At 59.2% G+C, this 18669-nt stretch overlaps 3 protein-coding genes across 5 annotated transcripts; 2 read left to right on the top strand and 1 right to left on the bottom strand.

The window, feature by feature from the left end:
• Positions 1-592: 592 nt before the first annotated feature.
• On the top strand, positions 593-8829 carry ESRRA (estrogen related receptor alpha). 3 transcript variants are annotated; one of them, XM_019414827.2, is made up of 7 exons: positions 593-813; positions 2331-2667; positions 5972-6088; positions 6237-6365; positions 6779-6946; positions 7046-7315; positions 7769-8829. In XM_019414827.2, exons 2-7 carry the CDS (start codon positions 2343-2345, stop codon positions 8026-8028), a joined length of 1269 nt encoding a protein of 422 aa, XP_019270372.1. In that variant the 5' UTR covers positions 593-813; positions 2331-2342; the 3' UTR covers positions 8029-8829. The 3 variants fall into 3 exon arrangements, with proteins under 3 accessions (XP_019270372.1, XP_019270373.1, XP_019270374.1); XM_019414828.2 differs by lacking the exon at positions 593-813 and adding an exon at positions 1494-1835; XM_019414829.2 differs by lacking the exon at positions 593-813 and adding an exon at positions 1852-1970.
• On the bottom strand, positions 8776-9712 carry TRMT112 (tRNA methyltransferase activator subunit 11-2). Its single transcript, XM_019414837.2, has 4 exons — positions 9529-9712; positions 9344-9445; positions 9117-9206; positions 8776-9033 (listed from the first exon to the last, which is right to left on the bottom strand). Exons 1-4 carry the CDS (start codon positions 9604-9606, stop codon positions 8926-8928), a joined length of 378 nt encoding a protein of 125 aa, XP_019270382.1. The 5' UTR covers positions 9607-9712; the 3' UTR covers positions 8776-8925.
• Positions 9713-10231: 519 nt separating this feature from the next.
• PRDX5 (peroxiredoxin 5) lies at positions 10232-13761 on the top strand. Its single transcript, XM_053899549.1, has 6 exons — positions 10232-10512; positions 12013-12147; positions 12909-13040; positions 13128-13166; positions 13335-13396; positions 13506-13761. The coding sequence occupies exons 1-6, from the start codon at positions 10315-10317 to the stop codon at positions 13609-13611; spliced, it is 672 nt and encodes a 223-aa protein (XP_053755524.1). The 5' UTR covers positions 10232-10314; the 3' UTR covers positions 13612-13761.
• Positions 13762-18669: the final 4908 nt, after the last annotated feature.

Genomic DNA, 18669 nt, shown 5'->3' with positions numbered 1-18669 from the left:
CCAGGCCCTATTGGCTCCGCCTTCCCGGGACTTGAAATCCAGGAGTTCTTGCATGTTTAATGTCTGCTTCTCCCACCCCGGGTCCAGCGGCTTTGTGGGGATATTGGATCTGCGGTCCAAGTGCCCCGATGGAGTAATCTTGGGGGAAGGGGGAGAAGGGAAAGGGGCAGCGCCTCTCTAGTATGGGCACGCTAGGCTCCGCCCTTCATGCATATGCAGTTACACTAACCTCTCTGTTCCTCCCGCCTCATTTACATATGTAAGTCTCCCTGCCCCGCAACTGCGGCCCCTGAGCCACCTCGCCCACTCCTCTCGCGCACAGCGCGCTCCGCCTCCTTCGTTACGTAAGAGCGCTCATGGTTCCAACCCCCTCGCCGAGTCTCCTCTGGCCCCTCCCCCTTGGCGGCCGCCTTCCCGAGTGCGCCAATCTGGCTCGGCGGCGGTGGGCGGGACCTTCGTGAAGGCCCGCCCTCTGGCTTCGCCGGCTCCGCCTCGACCGGTCCGGGCACGCAGGCGCTGCCTGCCCCACTTGTCTGATTAGCATAGGGCGCCGAGCCCCGCCCCCTGCTTTGCATGCGCACGGCCGGCCCCACCCCCGCTGTCAGCTGGAGGAAGCAGAGTAGGAAGCGGCCGCGATGTCCTTTTGTGTCCTACAAGCCGCCGGCGGCGCCGCCGAGTGAGGGGACGCGGCGCGGCGGGGCGGTGCGGCCCGAGGAGGCGGCGGAGGAGGGGCCGCTCGCGGCCCCAGGCTCACCCCGGCGCTCCGGGCCGCTCGGCCCCCATGCCTGCCCGCCCGCCCTGCCGGAGCCCCAGGTCCGGGGGCGGAGGGGAGCGCCGCTGGGGGGGTGGACGGGCGGGGCGCGGGGGCCATGTGCGAGCGCGGTTGGGAGGCGGGCGGGGGGGCGGGCTCCGGGCGGGTCCGGCTCCAGGACCAGCCCGGGTCACGGTTGGGACCGGGTCGAGAGCCAGACGGGGTTAGGGTCTGGGCGGGATCCGGCGTTCAGGTCTTAGTGCGTCGGCCCGGGACAGGGGCCGGTTCTGGCTCGGGCTGCAGGTCCTGGCCAGGGTCAGGCTTGGGCCTCGGGTCCAGTCCCAGGGCAGGGTTCAATCCGGCACCTGGAGCAAGTCGAAGTCCCAGGGGCGGGCCGGGGTGGAAGATAGGGAGGGTTCCCTGTTGGAGAAGGGGCTTTGAAGACCACGTGGGGGCGCTCAAAGGGGCCTTGGGCCACCCTCCTCTCTGGGTCAAAGGTCATCGCACCGGCGGGGGAGAACTTCCTCCTCCTTGGCGCTCCCCATTTACTTCCTGATAACCTGATAGAGGTCCCCCGCGGGCGGAGGGGGAGGGGAGGCGAAGCAACTTTAGGCAACTTCCCGTAGGTGTGCGCAGGTTGGGGGGGGGGGGGGCGGGGCGCCCCAGAGGTGGAAGATTCTGCGGCAGCGGGAATGGAAGAGTGAATGTGCTTCCCGGGGGTTGGGGGGGTGGGGTGGGGTGTAAGGAGGTGGAGCCGCGTCCGCGGGTGGGCAGGGGATTGGCATGCTTGGGCAGGAGGGGCGGTGTGTCAGGTGTGGAAAGGCTCTGAGTGTGTTCCCAGAAGTCTATGCCAGTGTGTGTCGGTGTGGGGGGGCATGGTGAGTGGGAGTGAGTTTGTGTGTGGGGGGTGATTGTGAGCCTTGAGTGTGACTTTGTTTATGGGGTGTGAACTTTGGGGGGAGTGCGTGAAGATTAATGGGAGCACGAGTGAGAGGTGGGGTCTGGGGAAGGCCATGGGTGAGGCATGGGAAGTGCCCCGCAGAGAGTGAGCATGTGTGAGCATGTGAAGACACCTAGAACCCAGGTGAGTGGGAGTGTGTGAACCCACACTTGTGAGCACATCAACTGCCCTTGTGTGCCTGGTTTGCGCTTCTGAATGGAGGACACCCAGGTGAGGGGGAGGTCATGGAGGTCCCCAACATCTGGTGAAAATTGAGAGGTACCTTGCTACTGGCTGGGGATTCCAGAAGGGGTTGAAGATTGCCTGGGGACTAAGATTACCCCGCTTCCGGGCTCTGAGTGGGAGTAAGGAGTTTCCAGGCCTCCTCCGGGATCCCAAGTAGGAGACCTTGCCATCAGTTACAGGCCCTGGAGGCTTTGGAGACTCTGTTCCCATAGCAACAGCTGGGGGGGGGGGCGTCTTCATGGGCAGCCCTTCCTTGGACTCTGCCCCCCTTCCCTCCCCCTCAGTGAGTCTGGAAACCTGGCTCTAGGCCTGGGGTTGGGCAACCCGGGTGGCACGGTGTCTCCACCCCCCATCCCAGTGTCTCCCTGTGACCTGACAGGTCTCTCCCTGCAGGTGACCAGCGCCATGTCCAGCCAGGTGGTGGGCATTGAGCCTCTCTACATCAAGGCAGAGCCAGCCAGCCCCGACAGCCCAAAGGGTTCCTCGGAGACCGAGACCGAGCCCCCAGTGGCCCTGGCCCCTGGCCCAGCTCCCACCCGCTGCCTCCCAGGCCACAAGGAAGAGGAGGATGGGGAGGGGGCTGGGCCTGGCGAGCAGGGTGGTGGGAAGCTGGTGCTCAGCTCCCTGCCCAAACGCCTCTGCCTGGTCTGTGGGGATGTGGCCTCCGGCTACCACTATGGTGTGGCGTCCTGTGAGGCCTGCAAAGCCTTCTTCAAGAGGACCATCCAGGGTGAGCCCCCACCACACTCCTATGCCCTTTGCCCTCTGGGCCTAGAGTCCCCCAACGGGTGGCAGTAGGCCCCCAGACAGCTGCGGTACAACTTGGGGTTCCCGGGTTCCTCCTACCTCCTGGGAATGCCATTTTGCTACAAAGTGAAAGCTACCAGGATGTGTTGATGGATTGGAGGTGGAACGTGAGAGAGGCCTCGGGAAGCCTTCTTAGGCTTCTGGGTACCGTAGGCCTAGCACCTTCCACAGTGGCTCTGAAGAATTTGAGGCAGACTCTGCCCGCTCCAAAATGTTCTTCTAGCTTCTGGCAGCTGCTCACCTCTCAGCAGCATAGAACATTCCCCTTTGGTGGATTTCCCCAAAGCAGCAGCAGCAGCAGCAGCACAAGGCAGGTTTTTATGGGTAACTGAGAGCAGCTACGTCATATTTCAGCACCTAACTTTAAAAAGACTTTTTAGGTAAAACAGGCCTGCTGCCAGTTCTTGCTGAATTCTTCTCACTCAGGGAAAACCTAGCAAAACATGAGTGAGCAAGACGGAGACATAATAAGCATTACTTGAGATGTGCTCGTTCCTTCTGTTTTTATGGAAATCACTGGTTACTTCAGGGCTTAGATACCGTGTACTTTTGGGGAGCATTTCTTGAGGGCTTACCCTAAGCCAGGCACTGTGCCCTCTATACGTCTGATCTGTTACTCCCCCGGCAGCCCATAAGGTGCCAGCACTGGGACCATGGCGGAGGCCCAGGAAGCTTTTTAAAACCTTGTTCGAGTCCCACAGGTAGAAAATGGCAGAACCGGGATTTGAACTTGGGTCGATTTAGGTCCGCCGCTGACTGCTGCCTCTGCTTATGACTTATAACTGAACTTCGGACCGATGGCTCCCAGTGGGTTGTGACGTTCCAGTGGGTTTTGATCTGGCCAAGACCCACTGCTCTAAAACCACTTGTGCTCTCTTCTGGTTCTGAAGGTCAGTGAACTAACAGGTTCTACCCACCCTGGAACCTTTCACTCTCCGTTGACTCGGTTGACAAATCTTTACTGAGCGCTAGCCGTAAATAGCAAGTTTTTTTTTTTGGTTTTTTGTTTTGATTTTTAATGTTTTTATGTTTGCGAGACAGAGAGACAGAAAGAGCGTGCGCGTGAGGCGGGGAGGGGCAGAGAGGGAGGGAGACACAGAATCCGAAGCAGGCTCCGCGCTCTCAGCCGTCAGCACAGAGCCCGACGCGGGGCTCGAACTCACGGACCTGAGCCAAAGTCAGATGCTTGACTGACTGAGCTACCCAGGCGCCCCAATGGCAATCACTTGTTGAGCATTTGGGCGCTGTGAACCATGCTGCCTGTGTTAACTGCGATATTCCCTTGAGTTCTCACCGGCCATCTTTGTAGAAAGTCCTGTTTTTATCCTAGTTTTATCGCTGGGAAAACTGAGGGGTTGAGGGCTTAGGTACGGGACTTGCCCGAGGTCACACGGTCGGTAAGTGGTAGGGTCGGGATGGGCCTCCAGAGCCCTTGTTCCTCACAGACCTGCGCTTGGCTGTCCCGGCCACTGTTTCAGGCGTGGGGACCTAGCTGGGACGGTGGCAGAACCGCTCCCGTCCTGAAGCCACTTTCATTGTAGCAGAGGGGAGCGAGAAAATGGTGAGCTGCACAGAAGTGTCGTAGTACGGCCGTTGCACGTGCCGCAGGGGGACGAGGAGGATGTGTGCCAAGGAACCTGGCCGGGCTGGGGGCTCTCCTGGAGGTCTTCCCCGAGGAGGTGTCTTGAGCTGTGCACGCAGGCCTGGATATGGGGCATAGGAGAAGGCACACCGTGGGAAGGAATGCGCGGGCCAAGGGCGCGTTGGCTGGCTGCGTCACTCAGGCCTCGTGGTAGCCCCGTGGGGCCGGGAGGGCCACCACGCGTTCATTCAGCCAGTTGTTAGGACCTGCACTACAGCCAGGCCCTGTTCTCGCGCTCGGCGGTCTTGGCCATCATGAAGCAGACGCCGGAGCGGGAAGACAGAGAACGAAGATGCCTACGTGCGTAGCTGGTGCGGAGAGCTGCTGAGAAGCCGTCAGGCAGGGACAAGCAGCCGAAGCCCGCAGAAGGGCACCTGACACTCTCACAGCAAGGGGGGGGGGAGGCTGTAGGCCTCATCGGCCTCGCTCGGGCTTTAACCCGGAAGGGAAATCACTGGAGGGTTTTGAGCAAGGTTGGGGCGGGATCTGACTTGAGTTTAAGGGGTTGCCTCTGGCACCCGTGTCCACACTCGCTGAAGGAGAAAAGGACAGAGGAGGCGACCAGCACGAGGTGCGGTGAGGTGATGGTAAACTGGGGTCGAGGATAAGAAGCGGGTGCCCGGGCAGAACGGGTCAGCGTCTGGAACCTACGAGGAGGTCAAGCTGGCCCCGGCTTTGTTGACCGGTTCGGTTTGGGTGTGAGAGGAGATGTTCTTCTGGATTTCTGCCCGAGGACCTGGACGGATGGAGCTGCAGGTGTTGGGACTGGTGGGTCCGGGGCTCCTTTTAGGACAGGTTAAGTTTGCAACGCCTTCTAGACGTACAAGATGTCGAGGAGGCAGTAGAATAGAAGTCTAGCATTCACGCGGGTCTGGAGATAGAAATTGGAAGGCCCACGACTGGTGAGCTCACTATGGGATCTGAGTCAGGGGGGACAGGGTCCAAGGGCAGCCCTGGGGTTCTCCAACGGAAGAGAAACCAGGAATGTGGCGTTCTAAATTTTTTTTTTTTTTTTTTTACGTTTATTCATTTTTGAGAGACAGAGAGAGCACAAGTGGGGAGGGGCAGAGAGAGAAGGAGACAGAATCCGAAGCAGGCTCCAGGCTCTGAGCTGTCAGCACAGAGCCCCGACGCGGGGCTCGAACTCACAAACCGTGAGATCATGACCTGAGCCGAAGTCGGACGCTCAACCGACTGAGCCACCCAGGCACCCCAGGAATGTGGCATTCTAGAGGCAAAAGACAAAAAGCGTTCATGTTTGTAGGAGCAGGACACGATCCGCAGCATTAGATGCTCCTCTAGGCCGAGTAAGATGAGGAGAGCAGCTGAGGGCAGGAGGGCCCAGAGATGCAGCTTGACAAGAGGCTCGGGGTGGAGATCAGCCTCCTGGCTACCCCGGTCCCAGGCTTCCCTTGCCCAGGGAAGGGGCCCAGGGGGGGCCGTTCCCCTCACTGCCCCGCTCCCGGCACCCCTGCTCTCTCTAGACCTGCGCTTGCCCGGGGCGGGGGGAGGGGGCGGGAGTCGGGGCTTTCCTGTCTTCTGGGCCCTGGGAGGCCGCCACTGGAGCTCTGCCTCTTTCTGGCAGGGAGCATCGAGTACAGCTGTCCGGCCTCCAACGAGTGCGAGATCACCAAGCGGAGACGCAAGGCTTGCCAGGCCTGTCGCTTCACCAAGTGCCTGCGGGTGGGCATGCTCAAGGAGGGTGAGCGCTGGGCAGGGGCCCGGGTGCCTGGGGCTGGGGTGGGCAAGGCCTGGGAAGTTCTGGTGGACTCAACTGGGCAGGGGGGCTCTGTAGAGCAAGTACCCCCCCCGCCCAGTCCCGTGGACACAGCGCTGTCCTGCAATTCAAGGAGTGCGTCTGGACCGTGTGCGGGGAGGGCGGCAGAAGTACAAGCGGCGGCCAGAGGTGGACCCACTGCCCTTCCCGGGCTCCTTCCCTGCGGGACCGCTGGCGGGAGCTGGAGGCCCTCGGAAAACCGGTGAGAGCTGGAGGTCCTTGGAGCTCTAGGGTTGGGGTGGGGCCAGGACACGAGAGGCCCGTTAGGTGTCGGTGCCCCCAGAGCAGTGGTTATCTTGGGCACCAGGACCCCAATTTTCCCTTCGTCTGTTCCCATTTCCCTGAAGACGTGTGTTTGAAAATACCTTTTTGTCACCAGTCCCTGGGTCGCACAGCTGGGCACAGGGACCGGTTTTTCTCACACTCCGAACTTGGCCGTGGACTTGGCTTTCCCCTGGGAAGTAGTGAGAGCCCTTCCTGGAGACAGGTGTCCCAAGAGTGGCTGGCCAGCGGCTCCTCAGAAGGCCATCGGGGAAGGAATTCTGGGAAGATGCTGGACCCCGAAGGGGCCTGCAAGGTGATGCATTCGAGTGCCTTTTCCAACTGTCACTGCAGCCCCAGTAAATGCACTGGTGTCCCATCTGCTGGTGGTTGAGCCTGAGAAGCTGTATGCCATGCCTGACCCAGCGGGTCCTGACGGACACCTCCCGGCCGTGGCTACCCTCTGTGACCTCTTTGACCGGGAGATCGTGGTCACCATCAGCTGGGCCAAGAGCATCCCAGGTAAAGGGGCCAGGTGATGTGGGGCTTCCCTGTGTAGGCCAGGCCACGCCTGGCTCTGACGAACTTGCTCAGCCAGGTCTGCTTCCCACTGTCCTCCAGGCTTCTCGTCACTGTCCCTGTCTGACCAGATGTCAGTGCTGCAGAGCGTATGGATGGAGGTCTTGGTGTTGGGCGTGGCCCAGCGCTCGCTGCCACTGCAGGATGAGCTGGCCTTCGCCGAGGACCTGGTCCTGGATGAAGAGGGAGCGCGAGCAGCCGGCTTGGGGGAACTCGGGGCTGCCCTGCTGCAGCTGGTGAGGCGACTACAGGCCCTGAGGCTGGAGCGTGAGGAGTATGTCCTGCTGAAAGCCCTGGCCCTTGCCAATTCAGGTGAGTCCGGGGCAGGCAGGGACAGGGGTCTCCCTAAGGCCTTCCAGCTTGCAGCTCTGATGGTGGCCCGGTCTCATCTTGCCGACCGGGAAAACTGGGGCTTAGGGAAGAAGGGTGATTTGTTCAAAGTCACGAAGAAGGCGAGGGCAGGCCCAGGAACCGCATGTAGGGTTTTGAGCTCTAGTGTCGTCCTCACATGGAAAGGTGAACGATTTAGTGGAGGGGAAGGCGGGGAGGACAAGAGGTGGCCATAGTTGCGGGGGGCGGGGCGGGGGGGGGGGGGGGGACGTGTGGGTCCTGGCTCATGGGCAGGGGCAGGGAGTTGGTGCCCCAGCCAGCCCCTCGAACCTGTGCCTGGCTTCTCAGGCCCCATCCAAGGGTGCCCAAGCAGGTGTCGGCTGTGCCCTTTCTGGAGCTGGCCCACGTCAGCCTCGTTCTCCTCCCTCCTTGCAGACTCTGTGCACATCGAGGATGCCGAGGCCGTGGAGCAGCTGCGAGAAGCTCTACACGAGGCCCTGCTGGAGTACGAAGCAGGCCGGGCGGGCCCCGGAGGGGGTGCCGAGCGGCGGCGGGCAGGCAGGCTGCTGCTCACATTACCACTCCTTCGCCAGACAGCGGGCAAAGTGCTGGCCCATTTCTACGGGGTGAAGCTGGAGGGCAAGGTGCCCATGCACAAGCTCTTCTTGGAGATGCTCGAGGCCATGATGGACTGAGGCAAGGGGTGGGCATGGGTGGGGGTGCTGGCAGGACCCGCCCAGTATGGGGTCAGCCCCAAGGGGGCAGAGCTGGGGTCTGGGCAGAGCCACAGCCTGCTGGCAGGGCCAGGGCAATACCATCAGCCCCTGGGAGCAGGCCCTACGCCCTCCCCTCCCCCCTCCCAGGGGGTCTTAGAAGCTGGGAACGTGTGTGTCCAGGCTCTGGGCACAGTGCTGTCCCTTGCAAGCCATAACGTGCCCCCAGAGTGTTAAGGGGGCCTTGCGGAAGCCATAGGGGGCTGCAGGGGACGTATGTGGGGGGGGGGCAGAAGCCTGATCTCAGGGAGGGAAGGGAGTGGAGGCCACAGTCTCCCAGTGGGTGATGCTTTTGCTGCTGCTTAATCCAACCCCCTCTCCAGAGCAGAGGGGTTTTTGGAGAGCAAAGGCCCCTGCCCCCTTCGCTCCTCTCCTCATCATTTGCATTGGGCATTACTGCCCCCCCTTGAAGCAATAACTCCAAGCAGGCTCCAGCCCCTGGACCCCTGGGGTGGCCAGGGTCCCCCCCCCCCCCCCCCCCATCAGCTCCCACCCGGCCTCCTCAGGGGGTAGGGGGAGCACTGCCTCTATGCCCTGCAGAGCAATAACACTATATTTATTTTTGGGTTTGGCCAGGGAGGTGCAGGGACATAGGGCAAGCCAGGGCCCAGAGCCCTTGGCTGTACAGAGACTCTATTTTAATGTATATTTGCTGCAAAGAGAAACCGCTTTTGGTTTTGAACCTTTAATGAGAAAAAAAAAAATATATCGAGCTCAAGAACACTGTTTTGCGTATCACTGGCTCAAGGGTTGGGGATACACATGATCTTGAACTAAGATATACACAATTACAGAATGAAAAACTAGCGACTCGCACGATTAAGTCTCAGTTTCCTCATCGCTCAGCAGCATGTTGGGGATCCCACGACTGATGGGAAACAGACGTCCAGACTCTGGGCACTGCAGGGTGCCCTCCAACACATCCACCTGCGGGAAAGCGGGACACAGAGCTGAGCACTTGAAGCATCGGCCTGACTGGCCGGGGAAACGGGCGATGGGCAGGTTCTCACCTCCAGCAGCACGTGGTGCATCTTCCTCAGAAACTTCTCGTCATGCTCATACCCTTCAATCGGCTCTTTGGGTACCTCGACCAGGTGCAACTGTGGGCAAAGGCCTAAATCACCTCTGGGCATGCCGATCCCTTGCCAGGCTACCTGGCCTGCGGTGACACCGACCCCGTCCACCCCCCCCCCCCCCCCGACTCAGGGCGAGCACGGGCGTGGGGAAGGGTCCTCACGGTATCCGCCGCCTCCAGAAGCGCCGCCCACTCCACCTTGGGTATCATACGCGCCACGAAGTCGGGGTTGAACTCCACGGGGTTGATGCGGACCTCGGTGGCCTGCGGGGCGGAGGGGTTTTGTGAGGCCGGGGCCGGATCCTGGTCCCCCAGGACACGGGCGCGAGACTGCCCCCGGCCGATACCTGGAGGCGCAGAGGGAAGCCACGGGGCCCCACCCCCCGCACATGCGAGCTCAGCAGGTTGTGGGTGAGCAGCTTCATGTCGCCAAAACGGAATCTCCCCAGGCCGGAACCGGAAAAAGCTAGAAACTCCGTGTCATCACTTCCGGGGCCGCTCCAGTCTCTGTCCTATTGGACGGCTTGGAGGAGCGGAAGTGACGGAATGCTGGAGCTTCTCGTGCTAGCCGGAGAGGTATTTGAAAAAGCTTGGTCGAATCACGCGCTGCTACCGGAAGCGTCTCGGCAGGTGATGGCTACGGCGCAGGCCCAGTGGTTTCCATTCGCTACAAATCATGCATAGTGTAAATCACATGTAAAGCCGCCGCAATGCAGGGGTCTTCGTTGAATGCAAAATAAGCCATGTTTTTCTCCCACGCGGGCGCCTGACACCCTCGTCTCCCGCCCCTCAATTCCGGTTAAGGAAAAGAAACACTGCAGGAATCCGTAAATGAGGCACATCAAAACAGCGACACCCCCACCCTTGTATGCAAATAAGTTGCGCGGCCGCCGGAAACTCCGCCCCTTGGCTGCTGCCCCCGTGGTCCAGCCCCAAATGTAAATAAGCCGAGCGTAGCGTCCCGGGAGCACCGCCCCTGCACGGGCCCCTACGCCTGCGCGGTGGAGGAGGCTCGCCGGGGGCGGGCGAAGCCGAGGCTCCGCCTTTCGCGGGGTCCCGCGGGGGCGCTTAGCGCCAGGCCCCGCCTCCTGCCGAGGCTCGGGCCTGGGGGCGGAGCGATTGTGGCCTCTGGTATGGGCATGCAGTTGGCTGGGCTGCGTCTTCTAGGTGGCAGGGCGGGCTCAGCTCTCGTCCGGGCGACTGCCATCGGGTCGGCTGCATCGGCGGCGGCGGCGGCGAGAGCAGGAGGGTATCGGCGACGAGGAGGGGAGTGGACGCTCGGAGGGGCCTGCGGTTTCAGAAGCGCCGCCCCAGCTATGGCCCCAATCAAGGTGACCGCTGGCCGTGCTCTGCCTGACCTCCCCTCCCGCCCGTCTTCCCAGTGTTCTCCGTCCCGGTGATCGGGAGGAGAATCACCCTCTTTCCTGCCCTCCGGACCGCTGCCCGCCGCGCTGGACTCTTCCGTAGTTCTCCCTCATCCCCCTCAGCGAGACCCCGTGCATGCCCCATATCCACCCGTCCCCCTTTCACTTCCACCCTGCGACACCTTGTGACGGGTCTCCACCATTTTCAGGCGATTGAAAACCATGGCCTCCTGCGCCTTCTGGAACCATCTCCTTTGTCCAGGGCCCCCTTTCAACCCCCATACATGTCCCTCCCCCCCCAACCCCTTACCCTCTTGTACGTTTTTGTTCTACTGCAGGGCATCGTTCTTCACCCATCGTTTGAAACAAGTGTTTTTTGTGAAAGCCAATATTGTGCCTCCCCCCATTCCACTTCTCCCGTGGCTAATTCCCACTCTTCTCCGAGTCTTTCACCCCTCATCTGGAACCATCCCCTGCTCCTTGCAACCACCCCCTCCTTCCCCTTCCACACTCTTCTGAGACCTCCTCCTCCTCCTGCTTACTCCTCCTCCCAATCCCTGACACGCCCTTCTTTTGCTTGCCTCCTCTGGCTCCACGAAGCCCTCACACACTCCCAGGCAGACCGATCCATCCCTTTTGAGAGATTCCTTTTTAAAAAACGTTCATTTATTTGTTTTTGAGAAAGAGAGAGTGGGGGAGAGACAGAGAGAGAGAGAGAGAGAGAGAGAGAGAGAGAGAGAGCGAGCGAATCCCTAAGCAGGCTGCACGCTTTTAGCACGGTGCCCGAATCGGGGCTCAAACTCACAAACCGTGAGATCGTGACCTGAGCAGAAATCATCAGTCCCACGCTTAACCAACTGAGCCACCCAGGTGCCCCGAGAGATTCCTTTTATTTTATACTTCCCTCCCAACCCCGTCTCCTCCTCTCCCCCCCTTTCCCCTCCCTACAGGCAACTTTCTCACCTTCCTTTGCCCTCCGTTTTCTCTTCCTGGGGGCTGGATGCTCAGACCTGGCCGGGGTCCTCTCCCTCCTGTTGCCACGGTCTCCTCCTCACCCCCAAATGGAGCCCTTGCCCTTCCTCCCCTGCCCATCTATCCCACTTCATTATGGTCAGAAAAGTGGGTTGTTGACTCAATCCCTTGCAACACCCAGAGAGGCCTTCTCTCCTTTTTTCTGTTGTCACCAACAGGCTGGTAAAAGGAATAGGGCCACCTTGAAACCTGGGAGTAACTGGTGGGTGGGGGTGGGGAGGGGAGGGTCACAGGGAGGGACCTCTGGAAGCTTGGACAGGTTGGGACATTCCAACTCTATCAACTCCAATCCACCAGGAGCAATTGCCAGGTCTGGTTTCTCGCCCTACCCTTGGCCTCCCTTATGCACCCCCTCATTTCCCTCCTCATCTAGTCAATCTCCCCTGGTAACTTACCAGGTAACCAACTAACTCCTTACCAAATCCTTCCGTCTAGGTAGGAGAGGCCATCCCTTCGGTGGAGGTTTTCGAAGGGGAACCTGGGAACAAGGTGAACCTGGCAGAGCTGTTCAAGGGCAAGAAGGGAGTGCTGTTTGGAGTCCCTGGGGCCTTTACCCCTGGCTGTTCCAAGGTGAGACCTGCCTTCTGGGACTCCGCAGTTGGAGTCTTGTGCCCACGTCTGTGTTGTTCGTCTGTGTTGTTCGTAGGTCTTCCGCGTAGTCCTAGGGCAGTATGCAACAAGAGTATGCAGGTGAGGGGCCCCTGGGTGGCTCAGCCGGTTAAGCGTCCGACTTGGGCTCAGGTCATGATCTCGCAGTTTGTGAGTTCAAGCCCCGCATCAGGCTCTGTGCTGACAGCTTGCTCCGAGCGTGGAGCCTGCTTCAGATTCTGTCTCCCTTTCTCTCTGTCCCTCTCCCATTCTCTCTCTCTCTCTCTCTGTCTCTCTCTCTCTCTCTCTCTCTTTCTCTCTCAAAAATAAACATTAAAAAATTTTTTTTTTAAAAAGTAGGCAGGTGAAGGACACCAGAGCCTTCAGAAAATCTGGGGAGGCTGTGAAACAGTAGTGGTGCCAGGAATGTGGGAGAAAAGGGTTTTGTAATCAAATCCAACATCTCTTATTGATTTTGCCGGCGAGGGGCTCTACGGAAGACCTTTGGGACCGGGGTAAATAAACTATAGTCCTGTCCACAGGAAGTTCCTGGTGGCCACAGACCACTTAAGTTTGGATCCGAGCTTCCTTGTGGCCAAGGCAAGAAGGAAGTGTGGCTTACACGCTTCTCATTGTTGGATCAAAGGTGTCAGAGAGGGAAGTGAGGGTGGCCTGGAGATCAAGGGGAGGTTGAAGAGCCGAGGCAAGTATCCCCGGGCTGACCCTTCGTTTCCCCCTCCTAGACCCACCTGCCAGGATTTGTGGAGCAGGCTGAGGCTCTGAAGGCCAAAGGGGTCCAGGTGATAGCCTGCCTGAGCGTTAATGATGTCTTTGTCACTGAAGAGTGGGGACGAGCTTACAACTCTGGAGGCAAGGTGAGGTGTGGGTGCTGTGGGGGGGGGGGGGAGGGGGGTCAGGGGCCAGGTATGGGATTTTTCTTTTGACCTTTACTTCCTCCTTAGGTTAGGCTCTTGGCTGACCCCACAGGGGCCTTTGGGAAGGTGAGTGTACCCCTGCAACCCCCACCCTAGAGGGTGATCCCTCTGCCAGGCTTTGGATACAGGAACTTGGAGGCTAATACGGGGAGCAGCTGGGTGTGTGTGGGGTGGGGTGGGGGTGCTTGCTCTGTTCTGGAAGTTTCTAGGTCTTGTCTCTGCCTTTCCTTTTAGGAGACAGGTTTGTTACTAGATGATTCTCTGGTGTCTCTCTTTGGAAACCGACGGCTCAAGAGGTAAAAGTGGGAGGGTCCCCCTGTGGGGTTCCCCTGCCGCCCCTCCAAGCTCCATTCCCAGCCTCCAGGCCCAGGCCGCTGCAGTTGGCCCGGTCTCTCCTTCTGGCAGGTTCTCCATGGTGGTAGAGGATGGCGTAGTGAAGTCCTTGAATGTGGAACCGGATGGTACAGGCCTCACCTGCAGCCTGGCCTCCAACATCATCTCGCAGCTCTGAGACCCTGGGCCCAGACATACTCTTTCTCCCCTTCCCAGTCTCACCTGCGCAGCCCCGGACAGAGGGCTCCGGTCCAAACCCAAGAGGGGCCAGTTCCCGGATGGGAACTTGGACCAAAGTTCTGCAATAAACATTTCTGGTTCACCTTTACTCCTTGGTTGTGTATTGCTGGTTGGTGAGGGCCAGGCCTGACGACAGTGACGGCTGTGAGACTATGGGCAGGGGCTGAAGGGGTGCTAATGGGGGACCCTGATGTAATTGAGGAGACAGTCGGGGAGAGCCTTTGAGTGAAGTGTTAGGAAGCAGAGAAAGGGCCAGTGGTCTGAAAAACAAGGGAAAGAACGGTCTGTGCAGAGGGAGTATATCTGGAAGGGCTCTAGGCGGACAGAGCTTGGCTCGCAGCCACGGTTTGATCTCTGGGTGTTGGCTGATCTCACTTAAAATGTTTATCTATTTACTTTTGAGAGAGGAGAGAAAGAATCCGAAGCAGGCTCCAGGCTCCGAGCTGTCAGCACAGAGCCCGACGCGGGGCTCGAACGCACAAACCGCGAGATCGCAACCTGAGCCAAGTCGGGCGCCTAACCGACTGAGCCGCCCAGGCGACCCTTGGCTGATCTCATTCAGACCCTAAACCTCCGGGTGGGAGCTTTGGCTCGAGGCACCCACACCACCTGGGCCAAGCTTTAGCCCCACCGTTCTCGTAGATTCTGTTGAACCCCTCCCAGGAGCACCCTCAGCCCAAAAGGGCTCTTGGCGCCTTGAAACCACCTGACGGGGGTACAAAGGGCACCGTCTCTGGGGGCAGTACTGATTGAGTCCAGGAAAGCTTCCCGGGAGGGGAGTCTAGGTGAGCTGTGTGGGGAAGAAGATGCCGGTGAGGCCTGACCAGTGCTGGGTGTCCTGTGAGGGGCTGGGGGTCAGGGAGGCCATTGCTATCTCCGGGCCCTGCCTTCGGGGCTTCTGCCTTTTGTCCCTGGGCAGCCTTGCACTTGGCAGCGGGCGGGATTACTAGGCCCCTGCTGTGTTTAGGAGCATAGTCCTGAGGAGGGCAGATACTTAGAACTGCGTCTTCAGATGTAGTCATCCAGTGCGGAGTAAGCTGTTACTGCCCTGTTCCGGCTCAGAGACTTGAAGCAAATGGGCCCAGCTCTTTCAGCCACTTCAGAGCAGCTCGGATTTGAGCCAGTCACTTGGCCGCAGGGCAGGCATGGGTGTGGGCCTTACTCACCGTGCGGGGCTGCCTTGCCCTGTGCCTTCCCTGCAGCGGCGCAACCCCCAGAGCTGGTCAGGGCAGGCCACCCTTCCTGAGAGGCTGGGGAGAAGGTCGGGGAGGGGGAGGAGGGTACGACCTGGAGGCAGTGGCATCGAGGCCTTCTGGCAGAGGGAAGGAACAGTGTGGCCACAGGTATGGAGGGTAGAACAGTCCAGCCACCAGCAGCGCAGAGAGCAGCTCAGCGAGACGGGGGCAGGGAGGGCAGGGGAACCTTCTAGACCTTGGGCAGTAAGCTGCTTACCTTTCACCCTGTGGCCACCTCAGGCCAGTGAAGGATTTCTGTGCGGCAGCGACAGGTGAGTGTCATACCTGGGCTCCCGCGTGGGGTTGGGGGGAGGGGGGGAGCAGAGCCGGATTGGGGCTGGTGAGGGGGCGGGGCGAGGCGGCGAGTGGTAGGTAATACAGGGAGGGATGCCGATGATGGATGATGGCGGCAGGGAGGTGGGGGCTGGGACGTGGAAACCTGTTGGACGATGGGAGGGAGGGCGAGTCCGGGGGGCCACCGGCTGGAGGTCTGAGGGGGCCGGGTAGTAGAGGTGATGTTGTGTGAAGGGGGCACTCAGCAGGGGGACCACCTCCCTACCAGAGATGGCCCACCCACTGACCTTTGTCCCTTCAAATCCCACAACTTGCCGCCCCTTGGGGGTCGTGGGCTGGGGCAGGGCAAGGGACCTCCCTCCCTCCGGTTTCCCAATCCCTCATAATCTCCCTCTACCAAGCTCCCGCTTACAGCCCTGTCCTCGATGACACGACAGCAGAAAGGGCCTTGCTTGTCTGGACACCGTCTCCCTGAGTCTTTTCGTTATACAGGTGAGAGTTTCCCCCAGGGTCACCTGTGTGCACCCCAGTGAGTGGTCTCGAGCCTCCTGAGAGCCGCAGGCGGAGACAGCACCCAAGTCAGCGGTGGGTTCTCGGAGCCTCTTGCAAATGGCTGGCCAACGGCTCCCCCACGGGCTGCGGACCCTATTTCTCTTCCCCGCAGCCCCTTGCCATCAGGGCAAGCTGAGTCTCTGTCGCTACCCCTCAGTGGCCTCTGAGGGGGCTTCCAGGGCCTTGGTGGCCCTTCGGTCCGCAGGGATGAGAGTCAGGTGTGAGTGGAGGTGGCCATACATCTCAGCTTGCTCGGGCGGCTGGTGTCCTGGGAGAGGCCCTGGATACCGGAGGGCCTGAGATTAACGACCACATTGTAAGAATCTGGTAGAGAGCCCCATCTCCAGGGCAGACCGACTGTGTTTCAGGCCTGTAGACAAGGGCAGGGCAGGCCAGGGCCAGCAGGTTCTGGAGGCCCGGGGCTGGACCTGGCAGGGCAGTGGGCATGAGCCGCCTGGGCTGTTGGTGGCCATAGGGCCCATGTTAAAACAAACCCTGAGACACTCGCCCAGCACATCTCCGGATAAAGCTCACCCACCTGTCCTGACCTTCCCAAGGGCACAGCAACTCCGACCCGGAAGGCCAAGGGTTTTGCTCGAGTTCTTTCTTATTTTTTTATTTTTAATGTTTATTTATTTATTTGGGGGCAGAGGGGCAGAGAGAGAGGGAGGGAGAGAATCCTAAGCAGGCTCCGCGTGGTCAGTGCAGAGCCCAACGTGGGGCTCGATCCCACAAACCGTGAGATCACGGCCTGAGCCAAACTGACTGAGCCACCCAGGCAGCCCCAGGCGTTCCTTTGATGAGCTGCTGAGAGCTTTGCCCTTTTCCTTAGAAAATGCATGTTTGCACATGCGTGTGCACATATGGACACCTGCATGTTTTTTAAGCGTGTTGAGGACGTCCCCTGAAGTCCTTCCAGAAATTTCAGGTGAGCCCCCACCTCCACCTGAGAGGCATTATACAGAGTAGGGTCAGACCTCCTCAGGCAGGCTATTTAGTTTCCCTGACCCCACTTCCCTTATCTTTAAAGTAGGACTAATCGTAGGGGTGCCTGGGGGGCTCAGTCAATTAAGTGTCTGACTTCAGCTCGGGTCATGATCTCGTGGTCCATGGGTTCGAGCCCCAGCTCAGAGCCTGGAGCCTGCTAAGGATTCTGGGTCTCCCTCGCTCTCTCTGCCCCTCCCCCACTCACATACTGTCTCTCTCTCTCTCTCTCTCTCTCTCAGAAATAAATAAACCTCAAAAAAAAAAAAAAAGTAGGAATAATCCAACCCACCTCATAGAGTTGTTGTGGGGAACAGATGAGAGTTATGTAAAGCACTGGGCACAGTGCCTGGCATGCAGTCAGAACCCAAAACATGGTTAAAAGAGAAAAAGAACACAAAAAGAATTCTTTCTCTCCACCATGCAAGCCTGCATGTGGGTAGAGAAAGGGCTGGGAGTTAAGAGAGAGGTCAAACCTCAGTCCTGTCATTTGTGATTCCCGTGACTATGCCTCTCCGGGCCTCAGTTTTCTCATCAGTATAATGGGCTAGTGACCCTCTTATTATCCATATTACGTAGGTCCTCAGAATTCTCCATACATTGTCTGACGCCTGAAGCCTCACAGGTTAAGGAGGTAAGGGGTTGGGAAAGCATCCCCAGCGGTTGTCTTGGCCAGGCCCTGGAGTCAGGCGTGAGCTTCTGAGAGAAAGAGAGGGTTGGAGGGGTGCGGCATTCCTGGCCCAGACCAGGTTTGGGCTGTAGTTACGCAGGTACCATGATCGGGAGGGTGTTGACCCCAAGGGGGAACCCACCTTACTGGTCATGGTTGAGTTTTGGCCACATGGATGTTGAGACAGTAGAGACAGAAAATTGTGTGTGTGTGTGTGTGTGTGTGTGTGTGTGTGTTTATACAGCTGCAAAAGTTTGGATAACATCTGCGTGAATGCACAGATTTTTGGTGTTAATCAACATGCATATCAATCTGCCATCTTTGAAAACATTTTTTTAAACATTTATTTATTTTTGAGAGACAGACAGAGACAGAGCATGATCAGGGGAGGGGCAGAGAGAGGGAGACACAGAACCCGAAGCAGGCTCCAGGCTCTGAGCCGTCAGCGCAGAGCCCGACGCGGGGCTCCAACTCATGGACCGTGAGATCATCATCTGACCTGAAATCAAGAGTTGGACGCTTAACTGACCGAGCCACCCAGGCGCCCCGTAAAACCCACTCTTTAAAAGGGCACAGTTGAGGGGCGCCTGGGTGGCTCGGTCAGTTAAGCGGCCGACTTCGGCTCAGGTCATGATCTCGCGGTCCGTGAGTTCGAGCCCTGCGTCGGGCTCTGTGCTGACGGCTCAGAGCCTGGAGCCTGTTTCGGATTCTGTGTCTCCCTCTCTCTGACCCTCCCCTGTTCATGCTCTGTCTCTCCCTGTCTCAAAAATAAATAAAACGTTAAAAAAAAAATTTTAAAGGGCAAAGTTGAGTGGTTGGTTAGTCTATTGACCAAGTCGTATAACCGTCACCACTAGAGTGACAGATCTTGAATCTCGGTGGCTTCTGAGTGATGCCCGTGTGCACACCCTTATTTGGTTATGACAGGCATGTTCGGCCTTCTGGAGGTGCTGCTCGCCCCCACATGGCCCTACGGTCACATCGGGTGTCTTGCTTGACCCCCACCCTCCGGCCGAGGGTCATCTCGGGGCCAGGTGCTGTGCTGGGCTCCAGGGACAGGGCGCCGAGGGCTCTGGGCACGGGCCCTGCCGGCACCACGTCGAGGTGGGACTCCAGGCACTGAGCTCCTGTCCTAATGGGGCTGGCCCTGCCACCAAAGCTCCGTGCTCGCCTCGATGCGTTTGGGGTATGACAAGGACTCTGCCCGCTGGCCCGCCCCGCCACGGGGTAAGGGAGGGGAAAACGGCTTCTAGCTGTGGCT

Source organism: Panthera pardus, unplaced genomic scaffold (genome assembly GCF_024362965.1).
Source record: "Panthera pardus isolate Hobbes unplaced genomic scaffold, ASM2436296v1 HiC_scaffold_12, whole genome shotgun sequence".
NCBI lineage: Eukaryota > Metazoa > Chordata > Mammalia > Carnivora > Felidae > Panthera > Panthera pardus.
Note: the sequence above shows the minus strand (reverse complement) of the source record. Positions and strands in the feature narration are given on the sequence as shown.